The sequence below is a fragment of the Chionomys nivalis genome, chromosome X, assembly GCF_950005125.1.
Source record: "Chionomys nivalis chromosome X, mChiNiv1.1, whole genome shotgun sequence".
NCBI lineage: Eukaryota > Metazoa > Chordata > Mammalia > Rodentia > Cricetidae > Chionomys > Chionomys nivalis.
This window is the reverse complement of record NC_080112.1, coordinates 82,607,153-82,631,794: the sequence shown is the minus strand read 5'-3', so window position 1 is coordinate 82,631,794 and position 24,642 is coordinate 82,607,153. Positions and strand designations below refer to the sequence as shown.

General features: G+C 34.3%; 1 protein-coding gene across 1 annotated transcript in view; it reads right to left on the bottom strand.

Moving 5' to 3' along the window:
- Dach2 (dachshund family transcription factor 2) overlaps positions 1–24,642 on the bottom strand; it is a 525,789-nt gene that overhangs the window by 366,762 nt on the left and 134,385 nt on the right. Inside the window, exon 2 of the mRNA XM_057760701.1 lies at positions 13,831–13,869. Coding sequence (XP_057616684.1) covers positions 13,831–13,869 — 39 coding nt within the window. The remainder of the gene's footprint in view (positions 1–13,830; positions 13,870–24,642) is intronic.

Below are 24,642 nucleotides of genomic sequence, written 5' to 3'. Positions count from 1 at the left end.
TATTTCCTTAGGTAAGAGTTATTGGTTCTCAAACAACATTTTAAGAAATTTTAAGGGTAGAAATGTTATCTTTAGTTTGTGGATGAAGAAGAGTACATTTCTGAGGATCAGGCGAACAGAAGTATATCCCATACATAGAATACATTTATGAAATCCCGACCATAAAAGAAAAATGGAATTTTACAGATATGACAATGACAGAATAAACAGTAAAATAGAAGGTGTCATTGGGGTGCCTTTGACAACGTGGATGATTTGGGTGGCACAGAATAGCACATCACCTTTCCCAATATTAGCATTACTGACATCTAAAGATGAAAATTCTTTGTTTGGGGTTTGGAGTGCAGTGTTCATAGAATACAGGATGTTCTGCAGGACTCCGGACTGCCATTCATTGTGAGTAGCACCTCCACAACCAAGTATGACAGAGAGAAATGTTTCTAAACATTGCCAAACATACACTGGAAATGAAAATCATCTCCATATGAGAACCACTAGCATAGTACCTGAAATCTTTGTTAAAATATTTGTACTTCATTCTAAGAACAAGAAGGATAACCATGTATAGCAGCGTGAAGGGGGACTAATGCAGTTAGCTAAGAACATAAGTAGAAAAGCAAATCAATTTACAATGCAGTTCTAAATGTTGTTTCTGATGTTCTGCATGGCTACTACTTCAGTGGAAACTGGATTTTTCCTTAATCATATGCCATAATTACTATTTCAGTGTAAACTGGATTTTTCCTTAATCATATGCCATAATTATTTACAACTCTCTCTTTGTTCACATTAAAATCTATAGCAAAATATTTTCTATCAATTATAATTTTACAAGTTCACTTGTGTTCATGATTCCAAAGTTCTATCTTCTGACTCATTATCCACTACAAATCACATTTTAATAATTATCTCCTTACAATAAACTGCATTAACTCTGAGACTTATATTCTCTATAATAAAATATGATTCTTAATTTAAAACACTAAATTTATTTTGGGTTGATTCATGCTTATATTTGGTACCTCTGACAATTAATCATAAACTCCTGATAAATAAAACCACCTTTTCTATAATCTTATATATTTTCTGCATTACCATTTAAAATATTGATTGGGCCAAGAACTGTTGTCATATTGATTGAATTAAAACTTGAGCATTATTCAATAAAATGTATAATGCGTGTAACCTTCAACTAAGCAATTTTTCTAATACAAATCTACAATAGAAAAGGATAGGAAAATGAATACAAGACTGATTTTCAGAAACAATATCTTCTACACCAAAATGAGAAATTTATGTGTATGTCTATGTATGTATGTATGCTTATATGTATATACTAAAGATTATAATATTCAGTAAATGACATAAATAACAAAATCATGTATTCACCCCTCAAGAAATTTGCAGTTTAATGTGGTTTCTCTCCTATGTAGGGAAAAATTCAGAATCTGAATTAACTTATTATTTTCATATTAACTGAAGTAATTTATTATGTTCATGGGTAAACTCCATTTTCTTAAATTTTAATTAGGAACAAAAATTAGAAACTCCATATAGTCAGCTCTCCTAAAGCTGAGAAGGCTTGCCTGACCTCGCAACAATTATATAAGTAAAAATAATAAGAGAAGATCCTGTTTTGTGTCATTGACTTCTATAATTGAAGGATATATGTATTACAGAATTTTCTCCTATAAAACCCTTGACATACAAAAGAAATAAGGTCTGAAAATGTTTTACATATTTTATGAAAAACATGCATAAACATGGATTAATTTTGATGTATATGTTTCCATAATATTCTTGGCTTTAAAATCGACAACCTTGGTGTGTTATATTCATTATCCCCAATTGCTGCTAATTCTACAACTCTATTAATCATTCCCATATTTAACTGGAAAGGGCCTTAAAATCTTAGCTAATATTTTCTTTCAGTCCCATCATTGGCTAAATAATCCAGGGCTCTTCCTAGATATAAGTATATCAAAGATTTCATTTTTATTAACTGTCATCAAACATAAAGAAAGTTGATAATTTTACAATATTATAAGCAATCTGCAACAGACTATTGCAGATTAACACTGATGCATAATCACCTCTAAGAAAAAGAAACATGTTATTCCTTGACCTACCGAACATGCTAAAGTCATTCTAATGTATTCAATTATACATTTAACCCAGATTAATAAAAAAATGTTAAAGTCAAATTTTAAAAAATAGTTTAATTTGAATTGAAAGTAAGTCTCTTCTCCTTCCATCTATTAGGAAAGGTAATTACCAGATAATATAACTTTAAAAGGCTAACAGCTTACACTCCAGATTTAGGAAAAGCAATAAGATTTGCTTCAAAGGTTAAGAAGCAGAGTCAAGTCTATCCATTTTCAGCTATCAGAGAATTTTTAATAAGACAGTTTTTCACTTTGTTGATTCTGAGATTGTCAACACCTCTGCCTTGTTTTCAATTAGATCTAACGGATTCAGATCTGACTAGATCTTCTTGTATGTCATGGTAGAAACATTTCAGAGGCACTCACAAGCAACTGATAAAAAAGTAACCAAGGGGTGCCAATGATGAAAGACTTTGTTGCCATGGCATCATCTCATAAATCATCAATTATTGTCTCTCATTATTAATGTGACAGCCACATACTGTCATAAAGAGATTTGCATTTTCATCTAGTTTTAAGAGTTTTTTGGGAGACATCTTTGCTTTGTAAAAAAAATGTCATGACAACCATTGAACACTTAAGCTTGTTATCAAGTAGCCAAGTGTTCATCTGCACTTTGTCAGTCATTTCAGTAAACTAACCCCTTTTGCATTATTGACTAGTTTATTTTTTACAGTTAATAAAAATATTTCTAAGCATGGATATATAATGTGATAGACTAAACCCAACACAAGCAATGGAACTATTTTGGTTGCTATGGTAACCTAAACTGATCAATTTCCTGTCACTCTTTTTAATAGAGGCTCTCTCCTGTGGCCATAAATACTAATTACAAACGCAAGGCGTTTGCTAACATGTTCAGCTTACAGATTAAAGCAGTTCATGCTTAATTTATCATTTAAAATATCCTCTCACATTTGCAGTTTGGCACAGAATGAGTAATAACTTTATTTGTTTGCAACAGTTTCAACATAATTTCACTAATTATTTTGCAGTGCTAGAATTTATTTGCTAAAGTTCATGAAACTCAGTAGATTTACGCAGAGTCTTAAATGTAATTTGCAGATTAAAGTTGTAAAGTTTGTTTAAAGCTCAATGTATTGCTCATTTAAAAGAAATTGATTATATTCTACATAGAAAAATAGCTACATTTCCCCCAAACTACATGAGTCTTGTTACAGCATCTATCCATATCAATTAAATAATAATCCTGTATATTTGAACAAAACTAGAAGTAATACAGTAAAATCACATATATAATTATAAATCGGCAATCTAGGTTTTGAAAGAAAGTAATTTTTTCAAGGAAAAAATAATAAACCTACCCTTGTAGACTGTCATAATACACATAACCTATTAAGCCTTCCTCCCTTCCCTGCCCACTATGTATTTTTTTACAATTATTAAAGTCTATTATAGTTCACTTTTGAGTGGAACATGGAAAGGGCAAGAGAGTTTCTTACTATTTCTTAGTGTAAATAAGAACACTATTAATGACTAAACTACCATTGGAGAATTTCTGATTAACTCTCATTTGAAATACCAGGGCATCTTTATTCCACACTAAGTTTTGTTTAACTCAGACATTCTCTCTGATTTTTAGTGCTCATGAATTACCAGATGGACAAAATTAGCATCATGATGGTTTTCACGTTGAGAATAAAACCCTGAAACTGATCTTGCCCATTGTCCCACAAACTCAAAAGCTCAGAGCTGTCTTAATTGTTTTTGCAATTTCCAAAGCTGGATGGGTTCCTCCTAGATTCAGATATTCACCTAGCATTGCTAGGAAGGCTGGAAACACATCAAATTCAAATATAGTAAACGTGCTCCAGTTGATTTTCTAAAAAGAGAAGCTTGAACCTAATACCATTTGCTTCTGGCAGTACTTACTAAATACATCACTGAATGGCGATCTAGACAATATGGAAGATGTGAGGTCACACTACTCTTCTCATCAAAATACTTTGTTGATTAACAGGGTCTGCCATGCCACTCCTCTGGAAGATTCAGTTAGTCTTCAGTACTACAAAAGGGACCCCTCTTTAACCACTGTTAATCAATGCAAATTATACATCAAAAGAAAGTAGAGATCCTTTCGTGGGTCTCTTGTGGTTGCAGAAGAAGGAGGGACAAAGTGCATCTGACTGCTTCTCAGCCTAGCAGCTGCAGCCTCAGCACACCAGGACTCTGTGGGCCTTCTGACAGCCTGCGTGCACAGGTGCGCCTCTTCTTCCAGCACTAGCTCAGTGACTCTGCAGCAGGGCTTTTACATCACCACAGTAGCGAGGTGAAAGCTCCAGTGCACTTATTTCAAAGGAAAATCTGGTCAGCTTAAAGCAATTGAAAACTAATCAGAAGGCAGTCAGCCATTGAGTAGGCGCACAAGCCCAGCAAAACAAAAGCTAGAATGAAAAAGTCAGGGTACTTTTTGTATATAATACAGCCGGTTTGGCACTGTGTTTCCTCTTACCTTTTAACAAGTGGATAAACAATTTTAAAAATAAGTTAAAAATTACCATAAACTACTGTACAATACTTGGGGAGAAATATGAAATAACAGAATAATATGTTCAATTTGCCAATAAGCATTTATTAATAATGAATATTAGCACCTCAAATATAGACAAAATTTGCAAATGCACTGACTAGTAAAATAAAGACATGGTCACCCCATTCACGGTGGTTATAAAATTATCACTGAACATTTCCAAAGGATTTTCAAAAACTTTTGCAGTCACTGTTTGGCTCTTCACAAAAACCCCAAAGAGTTAATATTAGGTCCCTATAGTTAATATTAGATCTACGGAGTAGAGACTTAGAGGTGTTGAGTGTCTTGTCTGTGGTTACAGGACCAGTTCATAGCATAGCAAAGGATTGAACACAAGTTTACTAACTAGAAATTCATGACTGTTACCACTATAAAAAGTATTTATAAAAATATTCTTTGAATATTAGCTTCCTACAGTTCCTGTTATTTATTTGAAAGTAACTGAAAGAGTACATAAAATTGTCTCTTATAAATCCATAAAACAAATTATTTATTCACAGAAAACCTTCAGGAGAAACATGTATTTTTTTGTACAAATTTCCTATTTTCCAAATGCATCTGACCCCCAGAATCTTCTCTGGAGGAGAAAAGCAATGAATCTATGATGAGTAGTGAATAATTAGCAATGTAGTTTATTGGAGTCAGTTTAGGGGAGCAAGTTGCAGACAGTTACGTGTGTGGCAGATTACTACACAGTGCAGTTTGAAACTTATGAAGACCACGTGTGTGTCTTTAAAAGTCTATCTGGTTTCTGGATACAATTAGGGATATGGAATTGACATCATTTCAATTACCTTCTTTCTTAACCACCTTCTATATTTACTCGGGATTGAGAAGATCAAAATTTGTCAAACGATATTTTGAAGAAACAGACTATTCTAAACATTCTAGTTTAAGAATTAAACAAGAAACTTCGCCATGAGCATTTATTGAGCCAGGGCATCAAAGTCAATCTCAGAAGTTCTATGACAATACAATAAAAATTGCATTTTATCTCTTTGATTTCCCTTTGTAAAGCATATAATCCCAAATCAATTAAAAGAAAAGTGACTGGGTTTGGTGGCAAACACCTTTAATCTCAGCACTCTAGGAGGCAGAGACAGGTAAATCTCCGTGAGTTCAAGGCCTATCTGGTGTAGAAAAGCAAGTTACAGGGCAGTCAGGGTTACACAGGAGAAATCTTGTCTGAAAAAAAAAAAAAGTAAAGCATCAGAAAGTCCATGATGTGGGATATACAGGAGTAGTTTACCAGAACTGTACAGAACTGTCAAGGTCATCAAAAATAGAGGAAAAATTAATTGCAATCAAAAGACATATAAGGAAACATGTCAACTAAATGTAATATGGTCTCTTACATCTTAGAATATGGGTACTAGGGAAATACTGAGGGAGTTTGAATAAAGTAGAAACGTAACAATAGCATCATAAAGTTGTTTTGATTTGCATTTCCCTGATCGCTAAGGAAGTTGAGCATGACCTTAAGTGTCTTTTGGCCATTTGAACTTTTTCTGTTGAGAATTCTCTGTTCGGTTCAGTGCCCCATTTTTTAATTGGGTTAATTAGCATTTTAAAGTCTAGTTTCTTGAGTTCTTTATATATTTTGGAGATCAGAACTTTGTCTGTTGCAGGATTGGTGAAGATCTTCTCCCAATCAGTAGGTTGCCTTTTGTCTTAATGACAGTGTCCTTTGCTTTACAGAAGCTTCTCGGTTTTAGGAGGTCCCATTTATTCATTTCATTGTTGCTCTTATTGTCTGTGCTACTGGGGAGACAGTGGGGCTGATCTACTGGGAGCTCACCAAGGCCAGCTGGACTGGGACTGATGGAAAATGTGATCAAACCGCACTCTCTGAATGTGGCTGACAATGAGGGCTGACTGAGAAGCCAAGGACAATAGCACTGAATTTTGATTCTACTGCATGTACTGGCTTTATTGGAGCCTAGTCTGTTTGGATGTTCACCTTCCTAGACCTGGATGGAGGGGGGAGGACCTTGGACTTCCCACAGGACAGGGAACCCTGACTGCTTTATGTACTGGAGAGGGAGGGGGAGGGGGGAGGGAGAGGGACATGGGAGGAGGTGGAAATTTTTAATAAAAATAAATAAATAAATACAAAAAAGCATCATGAATTGATAAATTATTTCTAACAAATTAGCAATAAGGGAATGAGGATGGGAAGACTCAGTAAAATCCTTGAAAACTTTCTATAAATTTATGACAAAATTGGATTTCAACGAAACAAGCTGGAATTATAGCTCCATGGTAAAGCTTATGGCTAGCATGCATGAAGCCATGTTTATACAGACACAAAGGCATACACCTACAAACACACACACACACATTATTCTGAGACGCTCACTTGATTAACAAGTATTTTACCCCTATTAATTGTTCTTTAATTTAGCACCCAAAATCACATGAAAAAAAATTTTTGAAGAGATAAAAATTAGACAAGCACAAATTAAGAAACTATTTACTTTTAGTAATAATAAAAGTTTAAAGTTATAAAGAATATCTAAGTGGAATATTTTAATAAAATTTCCTAAATTCCTTCATATACTGCTTTTTCTTTTATGACAGGGTCTTACTATATTGTCCAAGAGGGCCTAATACACACTATGTAAAGCATGCTGGACTAGAACTAGTTGCAATCTTCCTATCTCAGCATCTCGAGTATTGGCTTTATAACTGAGCACCACCATAGCTGCTACAACAATATTTTGCACACACCAGATGTTTTATTGACAAGTGTCTCATGATAAAAAATTCCAAAAATGTAATTTTTTAATACTTAGCATGTTATATAAATCAATATATAACTGAGTGTGAACTTAAAATGAACATTGTAATTTAAGTTAAATTGTTTTTAAAGCAACACGAGAATTCAGACCTATTGGCCAACTGTTTTACAGTAAAATGCTAGTTAGCTAAAGCTAGATAACGAAAATCAAATTGCAAATAAAATGAAGATAAAAAATAATTTTATTTATGTATTTAAATATAACATATAGCCATTTTTATATTAACACTTTCAAAGGCTTAAGCTTCCCCAATTGTAAAACAAGGTTGATATTAGCATGATTCAATATTATCATTGTATTTATAGTTCTGCATTTAAAAAAAACTGAAACATGGTACATATCAGATTATCTAGTATTTTGACTTGTGAATTATCAATAGCAGATCAGTAGCATGACTCTATTGATTGAAATACACATTTTAGCTTTCTAAAGATCTTTAAATCTTTTACATTTTACTGCTGGTTCATTTTATACTTTCCTTCTTCCAAACAATTGAATGACTTAAAAACAATTAATCCCAAGTAACAATCTATAGTAACAGCATTATAGTTCAAAAGCACTGGAAAAGATTCATGGTGAATTCTTTGTGTTGAAAACTCAGTGTTAACAAAGAGAAAAGAAGACATGTCCTTGAGGCACTTCATGTTTATCTTCGGGACTTTAGGCCACGTTGCCATGGAACGTAATTCCTTCAAGGACTACAAACCAATGAACGGCCATTTTGACATAATAGTCCCATTTCTTAACACTATTTCGCACCATTCATCAAGATGTATTACACACCATACCAATTTATGGACAATGTCCTGCCTTTCCAAATGCTTTCATACTTAGTCTTAGAATCAACTCCACTTTAGCAACTAATTAGTTACACTGACAAACTTTTAAGAATAGGGCTATACAATTTTAGAAAATGTCACCACTCTCTTTGTAAATTAATGATATGTTTCCCATTGCACAATAATAGGTGGTTATCAGCCTTTCCTCTTTATCCTGTCTTAGTCATTTAGTTAACGCTACCCTGCACCCTCCAGGAAATTCATGGTCTGTCACCCTACTCACTGGTGTCTAGATTTATGGATATTTTAGCAGTCTTTTCATTTTCACGTCACTAGGCAACTCCGGGGTTTGAACAAAAGAAAAATTTCACCTGAACATTCCGACAAGAATCCTACTTCAAAATTCTATTTTCCTTCTACAATTTCAATTCTCTTCACTTTTAAAGACACATAGTCTGAGACCTAATGTGCCTTTTCCCTTCGCATTGTTAACTGTACCACACAGAACACTACATTATTATGCTACACATGGCAAAGAAATTTTAGTATTCACAGGATTATGGTAATTAAGTCTTCCTTCACTTTAGGTGAGGTGACACTTGCTTGACTATAATGTCACTCCACTTAAAGTCTGTGTAAACAACATTATCTGAGTCACTCTGCATTACATTTCCAACTGTGAGCAAAATTACAAGGTCAAAGTGGACAAGAATGTAGGTAATCCCAAGGAAACAACTTGTAAATGACTTCCTGAAGGTTCAGACTGGGTTTTTAATACTAGTAAAAAAGGTTTTGAATGCTAATATTAAAGTATCATTCTCTCAATGCTATATGTAGCAAAGTAGGTATTTTTTAAGTCACTGTTAGAGACAAAAGTGTCTTTGATTTTGAAGTTTTGTGGTAAAGAAGAGAATAAATGTTTGTCAAAATTTTTTTAGACTTACAAGTGTGAATGCCACGATGACTGCAGTTGGTTTTGTAAATAAAATCATCAATATCTCAAATACAACACAATGAAATCTAGATATTCTGTTTATTATAACAAATATGAGTAACCATTATATTTTTAAATGAATGTTTATTTTTCTTAATAGTCTCTACAACCTAGTTAAAAACTTTTAAATGAATGAAATATTGAATATTGTCTGACATATGGCTTTGAATCTCACTTCACAGTTTTGAAATATGTCATGTTTTAATTGATCTACTGCTTATTTGAAAAGTTGGATAATATGCACAAGTCACCATGAATAGTATAGGGAAGACCTGGGGAAAAAATAGTCTGGATTCATCTGGCAAAAGTTCTTTTTACTAAATTAGTTCAAGTGATATAAAAAACAAAATAGTGCTTTTTAGAAAAGAATTTAACTGAAAACACAGGGTACTGATTAGTAAAAACATTGTGAAAGTTCTTAAATCTGAGTCCTTCAGTCAGATGACAAAGAAGCCAAAGTGAATAAAAACACTCAAGAGGATTCTCTGGGATTCCTGTCACATTTGGACAATGAGGTCATTGAGAATCATATGCACTTTGTCCTACATTTCCAATTCTGGGGTTTAAATAAAATCAATTTCAACTCTTTCTTTTTTGCTAGTTCAGCCTCTTACCATATAAGACAATTTTCAAATGGATGTTGTTTGTTTGTTTGTTTGTTTTCCTAGCACACTGAATTTAGGAAGCCTTGATAGTTCTGTACTAATTCTCAGGGTAAGGATGCAGATTGTTCTAATCAAGTCTTTCCAGAATGCAAAATGCAATTACTAGCTTATCCATGTATACAGAAATAGTGAATTAATTTACTGAGCATTCTACATGTGTTCTCTTAAAATCATTGTCAGATTCAAACATATTTGAGTAATCTTTTCAACAGTTGAAAACATGCAAGAAAGCAGAGTCATACCAAATGATAGTTAGCATGTCATTTTATTTTAGCTTTTATAATATAATGTTTCACAGAAGGAAAACCTGAAGATATACTCAAGATAGTACAATACCACTGCCTTGACCCTTAGAACACTCATATTTTCTCCACCATCCACAGAATATTATATATGCATAAATATCAATATTATTTTAAAATTGAAAGTAGTGACACATATAAACTCTAAAACAGTTTTGACTCTGATGAAGAATAGAAAAAAAGATTTATCATTATATTATTAATGCTTAACAAATATGACTTTTTCAAAAATCTAAGTTCTCAATTAGTATTTCTAATTTTCCTGTCCTATTTGAATGAACTGTGTTAAAATTATGCTTGTTAATTTTACAAAATTAAAGTAATATCACAAAAACTGACTTCTGAATAGAGATACCATATTCTGTAGGTCATAAATGTGATTGTATATGTTAAATACCATTCTCTGTGCTTCAGTATCATCACTGGAAAATAACAATTATAGTATCATGTACTTCCAGAACTGATAGGATGAACTGATGAACTCACATAAGAAGAATGAATTACTTTCCAAACATTTGTTATGAATCGTTTTGTTTATATTAAAGGTGTTAAAACATTAGTTTACACTTTTATTTAGTTAACTAACGGTTTATTTAAATATATTTAATTCTTAACATGCAACATGTTATGTGTAGTCGATTGGTGTGATGCTTGATACAAATTTAGATAATCAATAATTAGTTGTATATTCTCCTATATGTTGACCATAACATCCAATAATTTCTTCTCTTTCATATGTGACTGTATTTTATCTTCACTTATTTAATCAACAAATGAGATTATGCTGTGCATTTATGACTTTAAATTGTCCATTCTACCCTTCCTCTTTCTGCTTTGTAAAATTCTCATGAGAAGTGAAAATGTTAATTTACTATCTTGATTGGGGATGTTTGATGTAGACAATAAGTGCTGGAAAAGTAGATATACCAGTGGGCTAATTTGAAGATTTTGTCCTTCGTTTTCTCTTTTGATTTTTGTTTTGTTTTTTCTAGAGCGATTGGAAGTTAATTGTTTCCTTTTAAAACAAATATGAGTTTGGATGACAAGTAATGAGAGAAGTAGACAGATGTTGAAAGCACCAGCGCACAGTGGGATCATGTGTTGAGGTCTAGGGCAGGACAGACAAACAAGCAAAGCCTCAGAGCAGTCAGTTCCCTTTAAATAAAATCTCAGAGGACTGACTGTTTTTTCTTTTTCAATGCCAAGCAAGAGTTCAAATGAAGAGTTTTGTTGGGTTAATTACATGAATTTCTTTCATTTCTTAATTTTACCATTTGTAAAATAAAGCTACTTTACTAGATGGAATTGGGCATTTATTTAAAGGCAAGCCAATTTTCAATGAAAGAGCATATTTCTACTTTTGCCTGTCTTTCCATTAAAGAAAAACAAATGGGTTTCAAATAAAAGCCTTAATTATGTTAGGTGATGTAACAAAAGCTTAAATATTCTCATGTAGCAATGGTGATACTGAACTACTACATAGTACAAATGATTGACTAACATGAACGTAAGAAAGTTGTAACTTTATTTTAATTTACAAACCACTTGAAGGAAAACTATATTGGCTATTTTCATGTAGTGAAAAATCTCATTGCATAACTACCATTCTGAGTACCAAAATATGACAAACTCTTCACTTACATATTTATTTTACATCAATTTTCTATTATCAAGAGTTTGAGGTATGTATATAACTATGATTTCTTTTGGTAAATGGAGTAATCAAAGACTTATACTTAGAGAACAGTTGGCAAAACCCATGGGGTGACATCCTACCTTGTTTTCTCTTTTTTATTCAACCTGTTAGCAGCTTTGAATAGTAGGAAAATTTCAAATAAAAGTATAGATACCTATCATCTCTTAAGAAGTAAAGCCTTAACAATGAAAGCCTGTATGTAGTACTACCCGGTAGAATGCTGAGGAGAATAGTATCCACCACCATTGGTAGAACTGTATATTTTCTAGTTCACCCTAGACCTCTTTATTCTCCAATGGTTATGGTTTTTCCCTTTTCTAGACCTGCCTCCAAAAGCCTTGTGGTTTATGACCCCCCCCCCCTTGGTTTCTCTGTACTTTATGTGACTGACTCAACACATTACACTTTCAAAAAACATTTCATGGCTTTTCTCATAGTTCAGTAAATGTAAAATTTTATCACAAATATGCAAAAAATTCATTAACCCAGAAATGAGTTGCTATAGGTATAAAATATCATTAATTAAATTAAGAGAGATTGGCATAATTTGCATGCTTTTTTTACTGAGAAAATAAAAATGAAAGTGATTAAGTTAAATCCCAGTCATATACAGTAAGTACCTTCGAGAACCAAATCTAATTGTAAAACTCACTACATTTTGTTCAGTTGAAATTATTCACTTTCAATGTTTACATGACACTAGTCTGTCCTGCAATGATATCATAGTCAAATAGAAAGTTTCGCAATTAGGGAGGTACATTCACTGCTTCAGGTCATTTGGGTATTATTTCGTGTGCATAATATGTAAGGGTAATTTTTACTGTCAAAAAGTTCTAAATACTAGAAACATAAACAAAGTGATTTCCATTTTCCATATTCAAAATGTAGGGTACATCATACAGTGTGGTCTGCATCTCCCTCAATGTTCTATGTTTCTCTTACAGAATACATATTGAAAACATGGAGCCAACATGGAAGGAGGAAAAAAATATCATCAGAAGAAGATGTTTCACTTGAGCAGAGCACATGGAAATAAAGATGGAATATCACTGCCAGGCAATATCAAAACGCACTTTAGGATCACGGGCTGCCTTCCTCTGTCATTATTACTCTCTTCTACATTAAGAATGTAGAACAGATGAGATTTAGGATAGCATGTAAGAGATGATTTCAACTTAGGTGAAATTTTCATAACAATTTTAGGAAATTTCAGATATGTCTTCTTTGAAATTAAATTTATTCTCAGAAGGGAAAGTATTTCAAGTATTTAAGGACTACTAAGCATGCAAACATAGTCCCATGCCTAACAGAACAATTCGGGTTATTTACTACTATTGCTGGAGAACACATAATAACCTGTGCTGCCCTGTAAAAGTGAATGTACCTTCCTAAGAATTCCACAGCCAAAAACTAGGTAGACATTTCAATTATTTTCCAATTATTTTCCACAAGTGACACAAGTTTTTATGTCACTGACTCTCACTCAATCTCCATGAACTTGTAGCTTTTCTCTAATTTCTCATTTTCAGTACCAGGAAGGGAATTGCTTACTTTGTCTGCAAGCTATCACTCTTCTGCGTGATCGCATGATCCAGTCCCAATTAATAAGTACAAATGATCACCATAGAAACCCCAATTAACATGACACTTCATATGAATAGATCAGTTCTAATTAGCCATTCAGATTTCTTTTTTCTCTTATAACTAAAGATTAATCAAAATTGAGGGTTTGATGTTAAATTTTTTAAATAGTTTCCCTTTCCTATATTAGCAAGTATAACATAGAGAACAAGGTTATAGAAATTGGGCTGAATCTGTAAAGACTCCAGGACATTCCCAGGGAGTTGACTTTTTAAAATAAATAAATAAATAAATACCTGTTAACAGCTTGTTTTCTTGTCATTTGCCTCTTCCTTCTAAAAGGAGAGTGTAGCAAAAAAATAAATAAATAAAACTGGTTAATTGAGAGTTTTAGTTAGATAGCTTCCAATTATTCAAAGCTATTATATAACACGAAAAAGAATCTTAAATTGCACATAAAATGTTGATAGGTGACACACAATGAAACACTAGACGGGAAGAGCACAAAGAAGGTAGTAAACCTGAACTGCTAATAGACAATGCTTTACATGTATAGATCATTTTATTGCATTCCTGGTCTAATTCCCATAGAATATAAACATGTGAAATGTCACATGATTTAGGGCTTTCCTCTGTTTGAAAGAAAGGAAATAAAGTTACAAATTTCTACTAAAGAAAATGGCTCCAGGTCATAAAAATTCCCCCCAAAAGATTCAGCAATATGTCTTTTCCTTTTCTCTAAAGAGCTTTCCTTCCCATCCCACTGGGTATTCCAACCTTTGGGGGCGGGCTTATACTTTTTCTTATTTTTATATGGCCAACAAGAAAATGAAAGAAAGCCAAAATCAAGATTTTACTTATTTCCTAAACATGGAGCCATTAATAGTATCACTTTCTATATACTTATTTGTGGAGCAAGACTGAACTCTTTACCTCATACACACAAGGGTGGCATTCATGCACACACAAACACACACATATGTGCATGCGTACATACATATTCATATACACATTCATACATATGAAACTAAACATGCAGAAATCAATAAAACTTATATACTAAGTTTCACTAAGAAAGCAAACCTTGCTTCCAGTTGCATATTAATCCCTACTGTTTCCCAAACCTTTAATATATAAGAAAAACTAAACTGATAGCTAAATAAGTCTATGAGGTACGTTATCATTTTGTTGACGTTCCTTGTCACCTGGGTACTCTGTTCCTTTGACAGACAATCTCTGCCCACCCACAATCCTCCCCCTTCTTCTTCCCACCAAGGCAAGCTGATCTCTCACCTTCTCTCCTCCCTCCCTCCCTCCCTCCCTCTCTCTCTCTCTCTCTCTCTCTCTCTCTCTCTCTCTCTCTCTTTCCAACCCTCTTCTGAAGAGGTAACTACTGCCTCTCACATCCCCCACCCCCCAATTCTCTCTTCTCTCCTCTCTCTCTCTCTCTCTCTCTCTCTCTCTCACACACACACACACACACACACACATACACACTCCCTCTCTCCCTCTTCCTCTCTCCCTATCTGTTCACTCCATTATCCCCTTATCCATTAAATAAACTCTATCCCCAAGTTCTCTCTGCATGGGCTATCTGTCTGTCTCCCACATGCCAGAGGACCTGTCAAGTTAGAGCTGCCATGAACCTTTCAGATGGTATATAAGAACTTTTTAACCTTTGCAAGTATCATCTATATTGCACACTAAAAATCTTTGGTTACACACAAGTAACTGTGGAAAGCTAGGAGTGGAAGACGTGCCCCTCCCCTGGGAATACCATATCAACTTGTTGTCCAGTGCCAAATGGTCAGTCTTGAAAACATACAAGTAGCATTATATGGAATCAATAGGTTTTGAAGGAAGGAGGTAATGGGTATATTGGAGGTTTGGTAAGAGAAAAGAGAAGAGAGAAATACAATCTCAAAAAAAGAAACCGTGTTTATGTTGCCACATTTTTGTTCTGACGACTGTGCTATTTAATATAATTTAATATACATAAGAATCCTCTGGTATATATTAAATCATATCTGGGTAACTTAAAATATATAATACAAAAATACCACTTAAAGAGATGCTGTGTTATTTTATTTAAGAAACAATAATGGAAAAGTTGTACATGATTAATATGGATATAGAAGTTTTCCCAAATATTTTAACCCATTCTTAATTGAATCAATACATATAGAACTCACAAGTGCAAAAGGTTCTTTTTTATTATTTTTATCATTCTAAATAATATTTGATTTATATAATCTGAATTTTGACTTACAAAATATTACTTTTAACTATATATAAAACTTAGTTTCTATGCTTCTGAATTTATTCCCTTTTATTTTTAAGCAGGATTATGCTATGCAGCATAACTTTTGATCTCTATGACTATACTCAAGTGTTATGAAAATACACATGTGCCTTCATGCTTCACATTAATTTTCTCCTATTGTGATATCAAATAATTCATTGCAGATTCCTTTTTTATCATTAACATTTTTCCTTTATTTTACATGCCTCCCAGAGTTTCCTCTCCCTCCTTTAATCCCATTATCTTCCCCAACTTACACCTACCCCCATCCCTATCCACTCATTCTTCCTCTATCTTCATTCAGAAAGGGACAGGCCTTCCATGGGCTTGAACATAGATAGCATGGCACATCAAGTTGAGGTAGAACCGAGCAAGTCCCCCTGAATAAAGTCTGGGCAAAGTAATCCATCATTGGGGAACAGGTTCCCAAAATCAAACGAAGCTCCAAGGCCAGTTCCTGCTCTCACTTTTAGAAGCCTTACAAAGAGAACAAGCTAAACAACTGTTATACACCTGCAAAGGAACTAGGTCAGTCCCATGCAAGCTGACTAACTGTTGGTCCAGAGTCCATGTGCTCCCATGAGTTCAGGCTAGCTGTCTCTGTGGGTTCCTCCATCATGACCTTGACACACATACACACATTCACCCACACACACACAGCTCAAACATCCCCCCCCTTCCTTTCTTCAGGAGTACTCCTGGAGCCTGGCATAGTGGTTGCCTATAGATCTCTGCATCTGCTTCCACTGGTTACTGGATAAAGGCTCTGTGATGGCAATTAGAATAGTCATCAATCTGATTAGAGTAGATGGCTAGGTCAACTGTTCACAGACCTTGAAAGAACAATACTCAACTTCATATGGAAAAACAAAAAAACTCAGGATAACTGAAACAAGACAGTACAATAAAGGAACTTCTGGAGGCATCACCATCCCTGACTTCAAGTTCTGTTGTAGAGCTATAGTAATGAAAACAACTTGGTAATGGTACAAAAACAGACAGGTGAATCAATGGAATCAAATAGAAGACCCAGATATAAATTTGATGCGGGATTCCCCTCTGTATGCTGTGAATATCATTGGTTAATAAAGAAGCTGCTCTGGGCCTATTACAGCACAGAGTAGGACAACACCGGAATTCCAAGCAGATAGAGAAGGAGAAAGTAGATGAAATCAATGAGAAGTCATGTAGCCTCCACAGGAAATAAATACCCTATGCCAAACGGAACCTTACCACTAGGCCACAACCACGTGGCAATACACAGATTAATAGAAATGGGTTAATGTATATATAAGAGCTAGCCAATAAAAAATGTGAGCTAATAGGCCAAGAAGTGTTGCAATAATACAGTTTCTGTGTGATTATTTTGGGTCTGGGCAGTCAGGAAATGAACAAGCGGTCTTCGCCTACATAAATTCACACACCTATGAACACCTGATTTTTGACAAAGAAGCCAAGATTATACAATGGAAAAAGAGCATCTTCAGCAGATGGTGCTGGCATAACTGGAGTTCAGGATGTAGAAGAATGAAAATAGACTCCTATCACCCTGCACCAAACTCAAGCCCAGTTTTGATCAAAGGCCTCAACATAAATCCAGTTACACTGAATGTGATAGAAAAGAAAGTGGGAACTAGCTTTGAATGCCTTGATGCGGGAGAATACTTCCTGAATATAACATCAGTAGCAGAGACACTGAGACTGACAATTAAAAAATGGGACAGCCTGAAACTGAAAAGCTTGTGTAAGGCTAAGGACATTGTCAATAAGGCAAAAAGACAGCCTACTGAATGGAAAAAGTTCTTTCTTCACAAACCCCACATAAGAGAGAGGAATGATCTCCAAAATATATAAAGTACTCAAAATCTAGACATCAAAATACCAAATAATCCAATTCAAAAATGGGGGTACAGACCTAAACAGAGAATTCTCAACAGATGAAACTCAAATGTTCAAAATACACATAAAGAATTGTGTAGTCATCAGGGGAATGTAAATCAAAATGACTTGGAGATACCACCTTACACCTGTCAGAATGGATAAGATAAAAAATTACTGATGAGAGCCTATGTTGGAGAGGATGTAGAGTAAGGAGAACACTCCTACACTGGTGGTGGGAATACAAACTTGTACAGACACTTTGGAAATTAATATGGCGGTTTCTCAGAAAATTGAACCAATCTACTTCAAGACCCAGCTATACCAATCCTGGAATATATCCAAGGGATGTTCCATCATACAACAAGGACACATGCTCAGTTATGTTCATAGCAGCATTATTCATTATAGTAAGAACCTACAAACAACTCAGATGCTCCTCAAACTAAGGATGCATAAGGAAAATGTATATTTACACAATGGAGTATTATTCAGCTGTAAAAAACAATGACCTCATGAAATTTTCAGGCAAATGGAGGAAATTTAAAAATATCATTCTGAGTGAGGTAACCCAGACCCAGAAAGACAAACATGGTACGTACTCACTCATCAGTAAATATTATTAGTAAACTAAAGGATAACCAACCTACAATTCACAGTTCCAGAGAGGCTAGATAACAGAAGGTCCAAAGAGGGATGTATGGATTTCCCTTGGTAGGAGAAATAGAAAAATCTCCTAGATAAATTGGGGGTGGGGTGGGGGTAGGGAAGGTTGGGAACTTGAGGGAGCAGATTGATCAGGATGAGTAGAGGTGGTGGTTTGGGGATATGACAAAGGGCTAGAGAGAAGCCTCATGCCAGGGAAACTCCCAAGAATCCACAAGGATACCCCAGCGAAGACCCCAACCAATCAATAGTGGAGATATTGCTGGAACTGGCCATGTACTATAAACTTTGTAGATTCTTAATATTAAAAATAATCAAAATGTTAAAACAATTGATTAAACATACGATGCTACTAATATTGCCATCTCAGTGTAGAATAATATGTAATAAAAAGAAAATCACCTAGATTACTTGAAGATGTCCTGAAATATTTAATACCCCCTAATTCATCATATTTTACTGAAACTTTTAATTTTTTGTACTCCTACATGTCTGAATTGAGCAATGAAATTAAAGTCATGAATAAAATCCTGAAATCCACAAAAATTTATTTTCATGGTACAAATACGCATTTAATTATATTCTTTGGAAAGCTATACCAGGAAGGATATGATGATCCATGCCTGTGGTCATGGGTGCAGGCAGCAGGATCAGGACTTCAAGAGAGCTTTAGTTACTGTGAGTTCAGTGCTATCCTACATGAAATCCTGACTCCAAAAAAAAACCTTCCCAAACAAAATACTTTATATATACATAATATATACACACAAACACTTTACAAAATAAAGGTCCCCTACCATTTAGTGGAGATAATAATGTACATCTCCAACCATCATCATTGCTACACTTCATTAAGCCAGTAATTATGAAACTCTAGAAGGCCAGCCAGAAAAAAAAGTAATAATAATGAACATGATGCTTTTTGTTGCAATTGAGAACATTTTTACAATGTACCATACTGATAAATATTTTTTCATATGTTTATTCTTCCATGTTTGGGGTTTGGAATTCAAAGCTCAACAAAATTAAAGTCACCCATTGCTGTGAAATGGGTAATTATAATTGGATTGAGTTTCACAGAATTCTCAGAGAACTGAAATTCTCATTCTTGAAGCCTGATACTTAGACCACAGAATTACATTTAATAATGAGGAAAATAGCATATGAGCCATTGCCAAAGATGAAAATGGAAAATATGAGTTTATTTAAAAATGCAACCTTCCCCCTCACTAGAACCTGGGGTAGGAAATTGGAGAGAGGGATTCAGGGTAGAGTATAAGCAGGATGGGGAAAATATAACTAATACTAATATATAGACAGAGATATGTATATAAATATAGATAGATGACGAAAGATTGAATAGATAGACAGACCGACAGACAGAGAGACAAACAGACAGACAGATAGACAGGTGATATGAGGTAGCACACACAGAAGATTTTGCCTTCCCAGAAGTCATAGGATGCCAAATAAAAAGCTTAGAGCTAGGTGTGTAATACCTCCCTTAGTGCTGCTAATCACAGTTGTCCTGGAGACACTCCTTAAACAATAAAGGCTACTGCCATTGCTCTTTGTTGCCCACCACCACTTGATGGTAGTATCCTATCAATGAAGAAACCATACATATTGGTCAGAGCACATGCAGAAACTCAGTTGATACTGAACAAAAAGCTTCCTCTGCGTACTAGCTTTCATGGTACTTAGAGGTATTATGTAGGTAATTGGTGTATAAATACATCAACAATTATACTAGGCAGTAAACCCTATGAAGTACAATGATGGCTGGTATGGTGAGGTATGCTAATAAGCACAATAGTGGCACCGATATTATGGGGATAATTAATCACTTAATGGTTGGAGTAAAAGCCTGTTCCACAGGAAAAACCACTTACCTGATTCTGTAAGTATTTGAGAGAGGAATTCACAAGTCCCAGTAAAAAACCTACTGCTATTTTCTGTTAGAAAAAAAATCACAAACTTCCTTCTAAAAAATTTAAAGCTCTGTATCCATGATTAGTAGAGCTCTCAAGCCTCATCAGAGAAACTTCTTTGATCTGTGAACAGTGGTTAATGACGAAACTTACAAGTCTGATCAAACTATAAAGAGTGTTACTACAGTACTCAGTCACAAATGGGGCATCTATATCACCTCCCTCCAAGGTGCAGGCCATCATTGCAGGGGAAGTGAAAAAATTGTAAAAGTCAGAGGGCAGGAAGTACAGGACCAAATGAGTATCTTCTGAACATAACAGGAATGTGGCCCTCATAAGCTCACAGCTTCTGTGGTTATCTACACAAGACAAAGACAGTCAACATTCTAGCATCGAAGGAGGACACGTTCATTAGTCCGCATCCCTAACTGACGATCTGTGGATGAATAGATGATAGTTTTGGAGGGAGGGAAAGCCAGTATTTTTTTTTAATGCTGTAGTCCCTGGTAAGATGACTATGCTCCAGTGGCTGGCCCCATGTCCATGAATATGTGGGGAATACAAAATGGGGAGGGAGCCCAGGTAGTTTGGATGCTCACCTTAATAGACCTGGACGGAGGTGGGTGGTCCTTGGACCTCCCACAGGGCAGAGAAACCTGCTTGCTCTTTGGGCTGAGGAGGAAGGAAGACTTGATTGGGGGAGGGGGAGGGAATGGGAGGTGGTGGCGGGGAAGAGGCAGAAATCTTTAATAATTAAATTAATTAATTAATAAAAATCAGCAAGAAAAAAAAAAGAGAGAACATGAGAGGAGTAGGTTGGATCTATGAATGAGCAGGCCACTCTGCACAGTGCCATCCATGGACAGCTAGTGCTGGGATGTACAACAAAAACAATAGCTGAGAAAACCAGCTGAGCAAATCAGTAAGAAGTGCCTCTCTGTGCTCCCTGTTTCAGTTCTATATCTACATTTCTGCTCCCAGTTACTGCTTTAATATCCTTCAATGGAAGAATCTAATCTGCAAGTCAAACCAACTATTTCTGCCCATGAGTTGTTTGGGTTGCTTTTATAAAATCACATCAGCAGAGAAGCAAATCAGAACACCATAGAAAAAGAATTTTATGACATTCACAAAAGACATAAAATTAAATTGAAGTAATAATTATACATTGAAATCACAATAAAAATATTCCATATGTTTTGAAAAAGGAGACAGTTATTAACTGACCATAAACAAATTTTGGAGGAACTACTTAAATCAGCAGCGTCTTATGATCTTTCAGTTCTGTAACTTGTGTTTATGATACAATATCTCAATTAGTTATTTAGAAAACAATATAGTAAATAAATAAAGTATAGATGAAGCAATTTCTTCCTGTACCAACCACCATTATTGATAGAAGACACATTTATTAGAAATATATATTAAAAATCTTTTTGGAGATCAGATCATATTAATGTATTTCTATCCTTTGAAGCTTATAGAGGATTTTCTTCATTCTTGATTCATAACTTCATTCTTGCACATCAAACTCTTGCTCTGTAGCAGCTAACTTAAAGCTATTCAGTTTTTTTAAATATTTTTTAAACATTTGTAAAACATTGGGTACAAGTGCTGCTTTACTGACATTTAGTTAACCTTAAGGTTGATGATTTGATACCAAACTGAGACAATAGATAACTGGCCTTCTTTGTAAATGTTACAGTATCTATAGGAAGACTATAGGGCTAAACTTAACTTTGAATTTTATGATTAACATCAGATGTTGCCATGTAATAAGCCTCAGAAACATTTGTCAAATGAAACTAATATTTTTGGCTTAGAGGAACATGTTAAGCCAGTGGTTCTCAACCTTTCTAATGCTGTGACAGCTTTAATATAGTTCTTCAACAGGGCAGTGGTGGCACACACCTTGAATTCCAACACTCAGGGAGGCAGAGGCAGGCAGATTTCTGTGAGTTCGAGGCCAGTCTCATCTACAGAGTGAGTTCCAGGACAGCCAGAGATACACAGAGAAACCCCGTCTCAAAAAAAATACAGTTCTTCATGTTGTGGTGTCACCAAACCATAAAATTATTTAAATGCTACTTTATTACTGTAATTTTGCTATTGTTACAAACCCGATATGCAGGGTATCTGATATGTGACCCAAAGTGGTCATGACCCACAGGTTGAGATCCCTTGCTTTTGACTTATTTAAGATCATCACTGCATAATATTCAAATTTATATTCATAAAACATGCTAAGTATCTATTTTTTCTACGCAGTACTTGCATATCAGTTATTGTGATTCATAATTTGTATATCAGTCATGATGCTTTGCAAGAAGAGTGAATATTATTTGAAATCAAATTTTATCTAATATTTTAGGTCTAAATTCATTTAAAAGAATAATATATACTGATTATTGATGAACAAAAGAGATATTTCATTATAAAATCATTTTCTCACATTTGGCTTATTTGTCTAATGAGGCTTAAGTTAGACATGAAAAGCTGATAGTTGTATAAGCAAAACTTGGCTAAGTAATTTCTAAGAGAATAAGTTCATTTGCCAATTAATCATTCTGGTAATCCTACGTGGGTTAGTCAAGCTTCAGATGAAGACAATCAAGCAGGGTCAGAGCAAAGGAATCTTGAACTGGAGATGTGCTTAATGTATTGCTTGGAGGCAGAGTAGGAATAAAGAGGATTACTGTTTTTGAAAGTCTGTCAAATCCTTTATGCTCATCCCCTGACTTAATCCTTTATAAGGACCACACTACTATTTAAAGGTAAAGTAAAATGTATATTGCTTACTAATTAAAAGAATAGACACCAGTACCTTTTCAGAAACTGGATATAGCTAGTTTATAGTTTACCATTTTCATTTCTAAATAGTGTCATCTTCTTGGTTTATTATTTTACATTAAAAAAAATCCTGATCATTAGATAATGGAATTGTAACATTTTACATGTGTGAGTTTGAATAATCATTGAAATTTTTGTCTAGTCTTTAGAGTCCTTTTTTCATTCTTTCTTTTCTATGTATTTTTTAAAACAATCTTTTCTCATTTTACATATTAATCCCATTTCCCACTCACTCCCTTCCTCCTATCCCCCCCACCTTCCCTGCACCCCACCCCCATGCACTCCTCAGAGAGGGTAATGCTTCCCATGGAAAGACAACATAAAATTTTAGTGTGAAAGGCTTTTAAACTGATCTGGTGGTCTTTTACTTCTAAGTGAATAAGACTGAAATAATATTTATCTTGATTCTCTCTTTAGTAAACTGCAATTTTTAAGTTTTGAGGAGAATAAACTTCCTTAAAATTGAGGAAAAACTCTTCAAATGTACTTATAATTGGTAACCCACAGTTCACATACTGATTCCATAAAGACTTCATGCTTTCACAGCTGTTTCTTGAGTCAGTATTTACTTTAGAAATAGTTACTGTGTTCAAATGTCTACTGCTATGGACTATGAAGAATATAAATATCTTCAAACACAGTGTCTACTCTCAAGAATATTATAATCTAGAATGAGATAGAAACAAAGGTAGTAACTGTTACATGATTTCTTGGCATACAGTATGCCCTCAAAGATATGTCATTAATATTGAATACATGAGGGAAATAAAAGCAATTCTTTAAGAATTTACTGATGAAGGTTATCATCTTTACCTAGAGTGGTCAATGAAACCTTGTTGGATAAGTGAAAGTTTGATTTGAATATTGAAATTTAAACTTTGAAAAACAAAGACTGGAAGAGAATAATGTTTTAGGTAGAAAAACTAACAGGATACAGAGAATGATTTGAAAGACTATATGATGGTGAGGAGATGGTTGATGAAGTTGTCTCAGGCAACTTAAGACAAAAGCAAAAAGAAAGAACAACGTCAGTCAAAATTTGAAGTTAGCATTAAAATAACTGAAAACATACCATGGAAACAAAGTAAAGAATAGAACAAGGATAATTTTATGCATGTGATTTTATTTCCAAGAAATGCCATATTCTAAGTTCATGAAACTATGTTACAAGTCTACTTTAACAATGTCCAACAATATTAAGAAGAAGGATGTTTAACAAGGCATAGAACCTTGAATTAGTATCTCAAAAGGGACAAATACCTAAAGAAGGGACAAAATACAAATTGTTTCCTGTCTGTAGATCCCAGCATGCTTATGTGTAAAGCCAAGCTAGATAAACTGACCTTTTTAACCACAAAATACGTCAATTACCTTATTCATAAATTATCAGCAACTTACCTAAAATTTGTTACATCAACTTAAAATTCCTCTGGGAGGCCATTAACATTTGACAAGAGTTAACACTCCTGAGGCATATTTTT